Source organism: Schistocerca nitens, chromosome 5 (assembly GCF_023898315.1).
Source record: "Schistocerca nitens isolate TAMUIC-IGC-003100 chromosome 5, iqSchNite1.1, whole genome shotgun sequence".
Classification (NCBI taxonomy): domain Eukaryota; kingdom Metazoa; phylum Arthropoda; class Insecta; order Orthoptera; family Acrididae; genus Schistocerca; species Schistocerca nitens.
In genome coordinates this window covers 552,874,874-552,888,878 of record NC_064618.1, presented here as the reverse complement: position 1 = coordinate 552,888,878, position 14,005 = coordinate 552,874,874, and the positions used below count along the sequence as shown (strand labels likewise).

At 39.7% G+C, this 14,005-nt stretch overlaps 1 protein-coding gene across 2 annotated transcripts in view; it reads right to left on the bottom strand.

The window, feature by feature from the left end:
* Positions 1–3,871: 3,871 nt before the first annotated feature.
* The window catches only part of LOC126259980 (U4/U6 small nuclear ribonucleoprotein Prp3), a 65,270-nt gene continuing 55,136 nt past the window's right edge, over positions 3,872–14,005 (bottom strand). For both annotated transcript variants that reach the window (XM_049957113.1, XM_049957112.1), the window contains exon 12: positions 3,872–4,769. In XM_049957113.1, coding sequence (XP_049813070.1) covers positions 4,617–4,769 — 153 coding nt within the window. In that variant the 3' untranslated portion in view covers positions 3,872–4,616. The remainder of the gene's footprint in view (positions 4,770–14,005) is intronic.

Below are 14,005 nucleotides of genomic sequence, written 5' to 3'. Positions count from 1 at the left end.
CACATTACTCAGTGTACCAAACGCAGCCGAGTGAAAACTATTCGTAAGCTCTTTGCCGAAGTTGAACGGACAAGCACTGTGGTTGATGATCTACTGGGGAAAGTTAATCCTAGTCCAACTGCAGTTACTCCCAAAATGTTGTCACAGTTTCCTGGGCTTACACAGCAACATCCAAGGAACTCCATCTCAAGAACTGCAGCAGAGACTGATTCTGAGAAACAGTTTCCATTCAAAATCATCATGTCCTACTTATACCTACTTTGGTCAAAAGAGTGGATCTTGGGAACTAGATTCTCACAATTATTGATAATGAAGGATTTCATGCTTGGTGCATTTGGTTCATGAAGCACACTTTCATCCAAATGAATTTCTGAATACATAAAACTAGCAATTTTAGGATTCTGAAAATACTCCTTTATGAGAAGCTAAACTACTGTATTCTCTCAAAGTTACTGTTTGGGGTGTGGTAGAGGCACTATCAGCCCTTTAATTGATAACAAGTGAACGTTATATTGCAATTTTTGGAACAATTTACAGCCGCACAGCATACAGTGGAAGATCAACCAGACACCGAGTGGTTCACGCAAGACAGGACCTGAGCACATTGTACCGATCTGTGTTTAGCTTTCTTAATGTATGCTTTGGAATAATCATTATGATGGATCACCCCAGATTTACTGTAGCAGTGTTGGACTGGCAGTCATATTCACCCAGTCTGACTCCTTGCAACTACTTTTTGTGAGGCAGCCAGAAATATTCCACTATGCTGGACAAGTTTAAATCAAAAATCTGTGTGGCAACTGCATCCATTTCCTTTGAAACCTACAAGACGTGATGCCAAATTTAACTCAAATCAAACTAAATGTGAAACCAGGCCCAGGCATTGTGAGGTTGGGCAGCCACCCCTCATTACAGATATCGGCTGGGCAGACTGGTAACACAGCACAGGTGATGAACTATGGCAGAACTAACATCAGAGTTTAATGCTGGGCAGAGTACAAGTGTGTGTGAACACACAGTGCACCGAACACTCCTAACGATGGGCCTCTGCAGCTGACGACCCATGCATGTGCCAATGTTAACATCACAACATCGGCAACTATGACTGAAATGTGCATGTGACCATCAGCAGTGGATGTTGGCACAGTGGCAGAGGGTTGCATGGTCTGTTGAATTCTGAAACCTTCTTCGTCAAGCCAATGGGAGGGTGTGAATCGGTCATCTTCCGAGGGAACAGCTCCTTGACACCTGTACACAGGACAGAGACAAGCTGGTGGCGGCTCCATTATGCTTTGGGGAACATTCATGTGGGCATCCATGGGTCCAGTGGAGTTCTTGAAGGGCACTATGATGGCCAAGGAGTATCTTACACTGGTTACAGTCCACGTACACCCCTTCCTGATGATCATGTTTCCTGATGGCAGTGGCACTTCTCAACATGACAATGCACTACGTCAAACGCCAGGAGTGTGATGGAGTGGTTTGAGGAACACGGTGGTGAGTTCCAATTGACATACTGGCCCCCCAACTCGCCAGATCTGAACCCGATCAAACGCATCTCATTTATTCCATGCCGCAAGACATTGCTGCTGTTATCTATGCCAAAGGTAGACATACTGGCTATTAGGTAGGTGGTCATAATGTTCTGGCTGATCAGTGTATATATGCACATTGAAGCAATGAATGAAAGTTTGTAACAATCCCTTGGTACAAATTTTCATTTGTGGCTTGTCTGCATATATACACCATAGATGTTTGCGACTTGAACATGTCTCTGGAACCATATAATTCCATTTGATTAGAGCACCTATGCCTGTGTTTCTGGCAGGGTCCTCCATTTCATTAGATGCTGACGTGCTATTGCAATACAGTAAGAGAGCCTTTGCAATGCTCTTCAAGTTTAGGAGGAATACCGCATGGGCTGGGGCACGAGTGGAAATTTGGACCGAGGAGGGAGGTGTGCTAGGGTAGTTTGTGCAGTTGTGCAAAGCCTCTGTGCCATAATGGCAAAGTGGTTAGCTCATCTGCCCAGTGAACAGGTGATCCAGGTTCAAATCCTGGCCTTGGTACAAACTTTCATACGACACTTCAGTCTGGAAATTAAAATGTTTCTTTGCACTATCTCCGTACTGTAAGCGGTGGATATGTTGAAAAGATCCTTATGTGATTGCTAAGACTGTTCGTAGAGGATGGGCTTACATGTGCAATGCTGATACAAGTTGTGGTGTCATTTGTTAATAGAAGTTGTTAACTATTATTACAAAAACTTCTTTACAAAATTCTTACAGTTTTCACAATAAGCAATACTATTTGTTCCACTCTTCTGGTGATGTTTGATTTTACTTTTGACAAAAGTGCATATTTAAATGGCTTTGGGATGCAAGCCAGTGTACACATTAGAAAATGGTCACTGTTAATGTAGGAATGTGTGTCGAAGGTGATTGTTTCTCATGGGCAGCAAGGGATGGGCACCTGAATTAGCCATCTCCACTCATACAGTGCAGAAAACTGTCTCCTGTAACAATTAAATACCAAAAAGCTTTTTTTGTTGTTGTTAACCTACATACTACAATTGTACTCAGCAACTTACCTGAGTGTGTGTACCAGAGGACAGATCTTGTAATACTTTCATGATCTCCTAGACACCCCTCCCAAAAAAAAAAAAAGTGAATCTTGAAGGGAACAGCTGTCAATGAACTCTTATGTATGTTTTAATCTATTTGATTTGATTTTATGGCTGTGGTCATTTCATAAGAATGAATAAACAAAAGAAACATGTGTGACCGTCTTTTCCTGGGAAATGCGTTTGTGTGATTTCAACAATAAGCCTCTATGTTGCATAAACCTTTCTTGTAGCATCTGTCATTGAAATTGCATCATTGATGCTGTTACTACTAGTAAAGAAAATTGTGATGAAACTCACAGCTCTCTTTTCAGTCTTTCCTATCCCTCTATTAATGTTAACTAATAATGTTCAACCGAGCAATACCCAATAATAAGTCCAAGAGCATTTTGTAAGCATTCTCCATCATTGTCCAAATACATTTAATTAGGGTTTGTCCACTGAATCAAATCTGGCACTTGCCTTTCTTACAGCTATCACTGAAGGAGTTCACAAACTGCCCACCCAGTGACTGCTTGCCTCAGAGCCACTGGTGTTGTCTTCTAAATAAACAACCATAAGCTTTAAGTTGTGCTCTTGATTGATTGTGATTTTTATTTCATCACTGTTCAGTGAGCAGAACTCTAGAATGGTTTTCATTTGAAAAATCTTGGGCTTGTCAACAGAATACATCTACTAAGTTTCTCTTCAATGATGGTGTTTATAGAATCATATTATTATGAAAGTATAAGGTTGATCACACAAAGGAAAATGGAACAGTTTGGCTGAGGAAGCTGAGAGAAATTGGTATCAAAGAATAATATAACAACAGCAATATTCTAAATATTTATGGACATGAATATCAGGGTAGGAGGAGGAATGAGCTGACAGAGTCAAGCCACTATGAGATTCTTACAACATATTATGTGTTAAACAAGGCTGTAGAGGGCATAATTCTATCTCCAATGTTAGCAGATGAGGCAGTTCTACTATTTAGAAGGATTTTACCATATCCCCTACTAAGCTTTTGCCGAACTGTCCTGCGGAACTTCACAGATAACAACGTTTCCCTTAAACAGTGAACACTGACAGAAATACATTACAGAAAGCTTACAATCTAAACTGAAATTCCTTCTGAAAGTGATGGTAACTATGTCCATCACAATTTTGTGTTCATATCAATTTCAACACTTTTGAACTGATTTAGAACAAGAAGATTATTTTTCATTTATGCTGATGTTATTGCAACTATAAAATTACATGGAGACAGAATGGTTGGCCATTAACTACCTTCAGGATGCAAAATTTCAAGTAATGCAACAGACGTTCTAGCTTTTGAAACAGTCCATCTTTGTGGAAGAAAGAGTGATTAGAAAGGGGGGCTCACAGGTTGAGGGATCACATGGGTGATCCCTCTGATATTGGGATCTGACTGACGATATCTCTCCTTTTAACAGCCTATCCATTCTTCCTACCTGACAAAGGAACAAACAGTTTCAAAAGCTAGGATAATACATCTTGTCACTCACAACTTACAATTTCACCTATTCAAGGTAATTACCAGACAGTCATTCTTTCTTCCAGCAATTTTGTCAAGGAAATTTTCCTTTTGATGCAATTAATCACCTCTCAGCATTCTTTTGAACTGAAGCCTTCATGTTCTGATGGCTACTCTCTTCTTGATATTCTTGGTTCTGTGTTCCAGTTCACAAATTGTCCTTACCCTATCACTGAAAATAATGTACACTTCCTCATGCTGACAATGTCACTAACATTGGCAATGTTGACAATTTATTCTTTAGTATACATTTTGTATGTACATATACTCAACAAATACAAAAATCTTATGAACAGAACAGTAAACTGTTTCACTGCTTTCAATAATAATCTGAGCCACTTCGATAAAACACATGAATTTATGAATAGTCAATAATTTATTTGCTTTCACTATTAGAGTAGTTTGTAACAACTACGTATGTGAAATATATTCTCCACATGTCAGGAGAACTCATGACTAGACATCATCTGTCGCTTCTAGGACAGCACCACTGTATGCTAGATCCCAGTAATGTTCTACAGAATGTTTTTTAAAATGTTCCCGTGCAAGTTTTTCACTAGGACAAACTTTGAATTTCATTTCCCCAAAATTTCTCTGTTTTACTGTTCCCTGAAAAGAAAACAAAAATTCTGTTATTTATGTGAGAAGAAAAACAATGGGCATATTACATAAAGCAATAAATAATTTTTATGAACTAACATTTCCAGAAAATTCATCAGTACTAGCAACTAATAAACATAAGGGGCCATCAAAAAGTTTCCATTTGAAGGCCATACTGTTCAGAATCAGGATATCACGTGAACTCGTTATGAGCAATGAGGCAGTCATCCCATTGACACTTGAGGTATAAGAACAGCATGTCCTACTGTGTGAAGAAATCTGCACCTACCTGCTGCACATCATCACTTGACAGGAAACATTGACCCTTTAAGGCTTTTTTTTCTTTTAAGGAAGTGAAGGCATGCTATTCACATGACGAATGATCAGGACTACAGGGCGAGTGCGAGTGTATCGCACCTGAGTTTGTGTAACTTCTGCATTATGACATTTGCGACAGGGAGATTGGTGGTGTTATGCACCAGCAGCACCGAAATTGGTGGATCATTCCACAATGGTGGTTTTCAACAGACACATTTTTCATTCTCTGATGGATGTCTATCATCATTTGCCTTCGGCAGCCAAGAGAAGAATAATAACATGTGATAGAAACACTCAGTAATAAAATTGCTATAGTTCATTTTTCCACATTTACTACATGCACATTTTGAAAGACACAAATGCACACTAATGCCTTGCCTAGATGTCAGTGCTTATATACTTGTGGCAGAGTTGCATTATGTTACACATACGCTGCTGCAAAGCCCTCTAACGTAAACTTTCTGATTGTCTCTTATGAAAAATAAGGCCTTAACACACCATTATAATCCAACTAGGTTTCAGTGCAAAACTCCTCTCTATTTTATATCATACTAGTTGATGATTAGAGTGATGAGGCTTGCCTTGAGTGTATCTATCACAACAAGACAACACAGGAAATGTTGCATTAAAATCCAAGGCACAACCAGTAGCTGAGACACATTAGTCACTGGCGACTGACATTAGTGAACACAACTGATGATGCCTGCTAAACAAATAGCTTCTGGTCTATTCAGTTAAATGTGAGGACATGGAAAAACATGCGAAGAACCAGCAAAGGATCGTCATGAGTTTCTGAGAGGTGCAGGAAAGATGTATTATACAATTAATTCATGTATTAATGAAAAAGGTACTAAACAATAAAATTCTTGGCGATCTCTGACTTTTCTCATTGTGACTGATTCACCACATTTTCAGGGGTAAGGCTTAGTAGACAATTTCAGCTTTGTACACAATACTTTAAGTGACCTAAGTCAGTTGCCAAAGTGATGGTCTTATTTGTGCATGTCACCTGACCTTCAACCTGCTGCGTCAGACATCAGACATCAAAACATTGGGCATTCAACAGAATCCATCTGTTTGGGAACCTCAAAACATAGTAGCAATAAAAGCCACTATTAATGTTGAAACATATGTTCAGAGACTTTACGACGTTGCAGAACAAAGATTAGTAAGATTCATTATCAAGTGACAGAAGATAACACCTACATACTGGATAGTTGAAAGTCATCCATGTTACTGATAATGTCTCAGCATAAATAGAAGAAGTAATCTGGTGTTAATATAGTAATTTAAGTGAGTTCTTGCATTCTTCCATCACTTATTGTTTTTTTCTGTATGTTTCGTGCCATGTTCTACAGTGTTTCATAATGTCACATTATAGTCATAGCCAGTATAGGTATCAAGTACAGGTGGCAAAATAACAAATTTCTATGTCTCCCTGACTAAATCAAGTGAGATTTTCATTAACTCTGCCTTAAAGGACACATCCTCCCTTTCTGATAATGATATAAATGGCCCAAACTGTGTCATCCAGCTAGTCTCCTTGTGATAATGAAACAAAAAATGAAAACAGCACACACCACTTCTATGCAAAGTGACACTCCCATTATCTAAAATTCTTTACTGGAAAAAAGAGAAGAGAATCTGGCAGAACAGGTTTGTAAGTGCGCCACTAGGAAACAAACACACTTGCATGATTTTTGTGTTACATAGTTGCCTGTTTTGATTGTGAATGAAGGAATCTGAGTGTGTTAAGAGTCAAGCAGCACTTAATAATTTGCTTTATTTATTAAGGCACATACAACGGGCCATAAAAATTGTATTGTCGCCCGGCAACACTGTAGCCATATGACTATAACATTACCAGCCAGTACTGCCCAGCAATATATTTCCAGGCCAGAAGTGTTTACAAAGCATCACAGTATTGCCACAAAATGAAAGAACGCAAGCTGGTGGAAGTGAGTGTGGCTCTACAGCTTATCCACCACACAAGAGATCAAAGTTAGAAAGAAGAAGAGGAATCAGGCTTCAAGGATGAAAATATAATAATAATAATTATTATTATTGTTATTATTTAGGGAAGTGGAATGCTTCAAAAAATTTTACTAATGAACTGATGCTGGATACCAGATACTGAATTTTACCAGAATGTTGAAACATGATTTCGACTATCTCATACAAACAGTTTGTCTGAGAATTTCTAAAACCCATACAGATATGAAAGAGTGTATGCAAGTTACAACCTGACTGGAGGTAATCCATCAGTTTTTAGTTGTTCGTGATTCATGCAGAAGTTTAAAGTACCGCTTTAAAGTTCACTATTCATCAACAAGCCTTATGGTACCAGAAGTGTGTACTGTAATGCTTTGGTAGAGGGTCTGAAATATTACTGAGCTTCTCAAACTATTAACCGTCCAGCAGGTGCACTGATTTTCGTAAAACGAGAGAGCATGAGGCATACACTATACACATGTAAAGGACAGCTGTCTTTATGCTACCAAGGTATACACATGTATGAGCAAAATCACAGTTTAATTAAACAACAATAAAATAAACTTATATTAGATGAGCTAATCATTGTCCAATTAAACAATAATAAAATAAACTTCCATCGTATCACTCTGTTGCTACGAACAGGTGTTGGCACACATTAATGACCCACTTTGTGCATTAAATAGTACAGTTATTTCAGTTCCTGCCCAACACTTATTCGATTACTAATAGTTGCGCAGGCAATTGCCTCCTTAGGGTGTTGTACTGCTAGCTTGGAATCTGGGTCTACTGCTCACTTGGGCGTATAATGACACAGCTTAACATTGTGTTAGTTGAAGCAATAATTAAGGAATAGATGCAGGCTTGTAATTGTATAACGACAACAGAACGGTACAAAACAATGTTATTTGTGCTTGGTGCACTTTATACGTAGGCAATCCCGCTCGAGGTTCAGCTACTTTTGCTCTCCATATAATTGTTAATCTTGGACACAAACAAATTAACCTCCTGAAATATTTTGTATATATCCACTCATCCATGTCTCACGGAATAATTTTCTGGGGTAATTCACCACTTAGTAAAAAAGAAATGATAGTACAAAAATGAGCAGTAAGAATATAATGTGGTGTTTACCTACAGATGTCACGTAGGTACCTCTTCAAGGAAACAGACATTTGCTAATGAAATTCATCACAAATAATCCATTACAGCTTGATAAGAGCAGTAAGGTCCACACCTACACCACTACAGGAAAAGATGACATGTATTATCCATTATTAAAGCTATCAGTGGCTCAGAAAGGAGTTCAATACGCAGCAACAAAAATATATGAACATTTCCCCAATAACATGAAATGTCTGTATTCATATCCTGTAAACTGGCTCATCCCACATCATTTTGATAAAAGAATTGTTCAAATGTTTTATAGAACATGTAACGAACTTTCATTGAGAGAAGTTCGAAATAAGAATACAATCTTTTAAAATTTTATTTTTATTCGCCAGCACTATCAATATGTGTTTCAGGTATGTCTCAATAACTTCACTCCTCTTACACCATTTTTTTGGTTCGCATCTGGCTTAGCTTCGAAGACTACGGAATTTTTGGTTATGTGTCATCAAGCGTAATTCCGAACTCACTGGCAACAGGTCGTGAACTGATTTTTCATATTCTAATCTTTATATACACTGATCTTGACACCCCATAGCTCTGGTTGTGGATAAATCAAATTTATAAAATTCACAGTTTCCTTATTTGTCCACTTCTCCATTGCTGTAAACCACAAACTCACAATAACAAAACACGTGGCAATACAAATGCACACACAAATCTTTCAAAGAATAGCAAATTTGTATTGTTTTCACTCATACCTATGGCTGCAGTGCTATTGGTGAGAGAAGTAAGAAGCAGAGGTTGGAGACAGAGGAAAACATTTACAGACAAGGGTAGAGATATTGGCCTGCTATATGAAATATTCCCACCCTTGGTGAAGAACACTGGCAACCCCTCAGCAACTACCTGCAAAAACTGCCCAGCCATACTGCAGCCACACTGTAGCAATGTCGACTGACAGCAGTGCTACTGTATTCAAAATGGTCCACTTAAAAGCACATTTAGAAACACCACACAATGTGCCAAATGCAGACTGGCTGTGTGTTAGGACCTGAAAATGTAGAATGCTGTACAGACAGAACTGACAAGGCAAGGTATAGACACAGAACTGAGAATTATTCACATGTTAGGTGATGAATTTACACATGGTCAAAGTACTTTGACAGGTTTTGTTTTGTCTGGTTTCTAGTCTGAACACTATAAACTGGCAGTCCAACCAACTGTAAACGAATTACAATTATTACCAGCAGAGGGGGGAAGCAAGTTCCGCCTCCCTCTCACAAGACAGCAGAGTGCTCTGCATTTCTGGGAAAGCAGAAGTAACACACCTGTCCAATGAATCACCGAACCCTTCTCTTTGAGGATGTCCACATCGAAAATGGAGACCATGATGTGATTGTGCCAACAATGACGTATAAAGGACAACTAAAACAAGCAGAAAGTTATATATGCTCAGTAAACTAGATAAAAAATCAGCAGTGACATACTTCAATGAGGAACTTCAGACTTTCAGCACAAGACAAGAGCATATAGAGAAACTCTGGCTCAAGTTTAAAAGAACAGATGACCACACACTGGATAGATATGCACCCAGTAGAACAGTTCATAATGGGAGGAAACCTCCATGGTATACTGTCACTATAAAGAAACTTCTTAAGAAACACAGATTACTGCATAAGACATGTAAAACAAAGCATAGGGTTATAGATAGAGAGATGCTGAATGAATAGGGTTTCACCATCAAAGGAGCAATGCCTGATGCCTTCAATGACTACTGTAGCAGAATACTGTCAAGTGATCTTTCACAGACCCAAAGAAATTCTGGTCACATGTAAAGGCTGTTAGTGGCACCAAAGTTAGTGTCCAGCCCCTAGTGAATGAGACAGGAACTGAAATTAAGGGTAGCAAAGCAACAGTTGAAATACTTAACTCCATTTTCAAATATTCTTTTACAAAGGAAAACCCATGAGAATTGCCCCAGTTTAATCCTTGTACCACTGAAAAGATGAATGAAATAACTATTAGTGTCAGTGGTGTTGTGAAACAGCAGAAATCCTTAAATCGAACAAAGCTCCAGGCTCAATGGGAATCCCTGTCAGATTCTATACTGAATTTGTGGCTAAGCTGGCCCCTCTTCTAACTACAATCCATTGCAGATCCCTCGAACAAAAAACTGTGCCCAGTTCTTGGAAACAGGTACAGGTTGCACCTGTCTACAAGAAGGGTAGTAGAAGTGATCCACAAAACTATTGTCCAATATACTTGTTACTGATTTGTTGTAGAATCTTGGAACATAATCTGAGCTCAAACATGATGAGGTATCTCGAACCGAATGACCTCCTCAGTGTCAATCAGCATGGATTTGGAAAACATCGATCATGTGAAACACAGCTTGCTCTTTTCTCAAAACATACTGAAAGCTTTGGATCAAGGAAATCGGGCACACATACTATATCTTGATTTTCAAAAGCATTTGACTCAGTACCACACCTATGCCTATTGTCAAAAGTACGATCATATGTGGTACCAACTGAAATTTGTGACTGGACTGAGTACTTTTTGATAGGGAGGATGCAACATGTTATCTTGAATGGAGAGTCATCGTCAGATGTAGAAGTAACTTCAGGTGTGCCTCAGGGAAGGGTGTTGGCACACTTGCTGTTCATATTTGACTAGCAGACAATATTAATTATCAGGCTTTTTGCAGACGATGCAATTATCTATAATGAAGTACTAACTGAAAGAAGTTGCATAAATATTCAGTCAGATCTTGATAAGACTTCAAAGTGGTGCAGAGATTGGCAACTTTCTTTAAATGTTCAGAAATGTAAAATTTTGCCCTCTACACAAAAAAGGTAGTATATTATGACTATAATATCAATGAATCACTGTTGGAATTGGCCAATTCATACAAATACCTGTGTGCAGCACTTTGTGGGGATATGAAGTGGAATGATCACATAAGTTCACTAGTAGGTACAGTAGGTGGTAGACCTCAGTTCATTGGTAGAATACTGGGGAAGTGCAATCAATCTACACTGAAAATTGTTTACAAATCACTCATGCAACCGGTTCTAGAATATTGCTCAAGTGTGTGGAAAGGATATTTAACACATTCAGATGGACAGCACGAATAGTCACAGGTTTGGTTAATCCTTGGGAGAGTGTCAGAGATACTGAAGGAACTGAATTGGAAGATTCTTAAAGATAGATGTAAACTGTACCGAGGAAGTTAACAAAGTTCCAAGAACTGGCTTTAAATGATTACTCTAGGAATAAACTGTAGACCCCCTACATATTGCTCACATAGGAATCTTGAAGATATGATTGGAATAATTACTGCATACACAGATACATTCAAACAATCATTTTTCCCACACACCATATGTGAATTGAACAGGAAGAAACCCTAATAATTGGTACAATGAGACATGGTGGTTTGCAGTATAGTTGCAGATGGTATCTTCACTTATTTCAAAATAAGAAAAGAAAACAATGAGCAAGGCACAAAGAGCATTTGGTAATGGCTACTGCACAATTACTTGCTGACACTGGCAGTGCCTTAAACAGAAATAGTTGAGACCCAACCTCTACCAGTGTTTGATGCAACATCAATTCAAAACACCTGCCACTTAAAACTATCATGTTCAATGCATTCACATTATATCAACTTCTGAACTGTAGCTAGCAGCCAAATGCACACATTTCTTTGTTCTGAGCTGTTAGGTACCACAGCTGAGTACTATGTTGTATTACATGGTCGTTGCTTGGTTGGTTAGTGAGTTTAAAAGAGGGGGAGGTCATCAGTCCCTTGTCTCTAATAAAACATTGCCACAAGTATGAGAATTAAAGAGATGAGACACATAACACAAAATGGAAAGAAAGGGAAGGCAACGGACACAAGGAACAAAAGAGGACAAGAAAACAACAGACGCTAGAAACAGAAGAGAGTAAAACAAGAAAGCAGATTACAGGGGCTGGCCAGCCACGAGAATAAAAAGGAAACGCCAGCCACTCTGCAACACATTAAAACCTCCACCCTAAAAGCACTAGTGTGGAGGACACAGAGGGACAAAGGACATGCGCTAAAACTTAGATCAAATGATAAAACCCGCCCTCACGAATAAAATGTAAAACTAAAAACCAGCCAATGAGGTGTTGTCAGATAAAATGAGCGGCAACGAGTTCAGTAACCAAGATTTTGTCCCTGTGCAGTCAAAGTGGGACAGTGCACCAGAATATGTGCCACTGTTATGCGGGCAGCGCACCGACACTGAGGCGGGTCTTCACGGCGCAAGAGGTAACTGTGGCTCGCCCAAGTGGGGCCAACACGGAGCCGGCGGAGGACAACTGATTCCCTGCGAGAGGCCCGCATGGAAGACTTCCACAAATTCGAGGTCTCCTTAATGACACACAGTTTGTTGTGCGTACTGTTATGCCATTCCGTCTCCCAAAGCCGAAAAACCCTACGGTATAAGTCAGAACGCAGGTCAGGTTCAGAGATGCCCATTTCCAGAAGCAGTTTCCGCGTAGCCTGTTTGGCCAGTTCGTTGCCTGGAATGCCGACGTGTCCTGGGGTCCACACAAACACCACTAAACGACGGGACCGGTCTAGGGCATAGATGGACTCCTGGTTGGACACCACCAAAGGATGGTGATGGTAGCACTGGTCGATAGCTTGTAGGGTGCTCAAGGAGTCAGTACACAGAAGAAACGATTCCTCAGTGCATGAATGGATATACTGAAGTGCACGAGATATGGCCACCAGCTCTGCAGTGAATACACTGCAGCCATCAGGCAAGGAATGCTGTTCAATATGGCCTTTGTTGACAAAGGCAAAGCCAACATTACCATCAGCCATCAAACCATCAGTGTAAACCACTTCAGAGCCCCAGAACACTTAGAGACTCGAGAGAAAGTGACAGCGGAGAGCCACAGGGTTAACGGAGTCCTTAGGGCCACTCGAAAGAACAAGGCGAAGCTTCAGCCTACAGCTACACCACTGAGGTGTACGTGAATGGACCTCGAGGAGAGGTGGGGAAGGGAAGGACTCAAGTTCAGACAGAAGCGATCGCACGCGAACCGCAATCATTAGCCCTGACCTGGGCCACCTATGCAGGAAGCGAACCGCTGTGGTTGGGAAAAGAAGACGGTAATTAGGATATTCAGGAGAGCTATTAATGTGTGCAATGTAACTGGCGAGCAGTTGTGCACATCTGATCTTCAATGGAGAGACTCCAGCCTCCACCAGTATGCTTGTCAACGGACTCGTCCTAAAAACTCCTGTCGCTAGTCGAACCCTGCAACGGTGCAATGGGTCGAGCAAACACAATGCTGAGGGTGCTGCTGAACCATATTACAGGGGATGTACCTTATAGACACTATCCAACTGCCCAGGGTTGGCACTGCACCTGAGCATCGAGCACACTGACATATCATAATGATTGTGCACTTTTTATTTTGCTATCACGTTCTTATGTCATAATCATTCCAAACTGGGCTTCACCAGATGATACGCTATACCACGAACAGAAAACTGGTTACATCTGTGATAGTTAAATTCAGAGAATAAAACTATTTCAAACTATCCCTGATGAAACTGATCATCTAGATACAATCTGCAATGAAACAGCACCTGTTAGAGAATTCTGTATTTTTGCATTTTGAGGCAGAATGTGCAACTATATTTGCATTTATTGCAAAATGCAAATTTCTATCTGTTAGAAGCTTCTGTGTCACACGCACAACTGCTGACTTCATATCATCACTACTTTTCTACATAATAAATTTCAAAATTTGGCAAAATGTGAAAGAAGGGACTG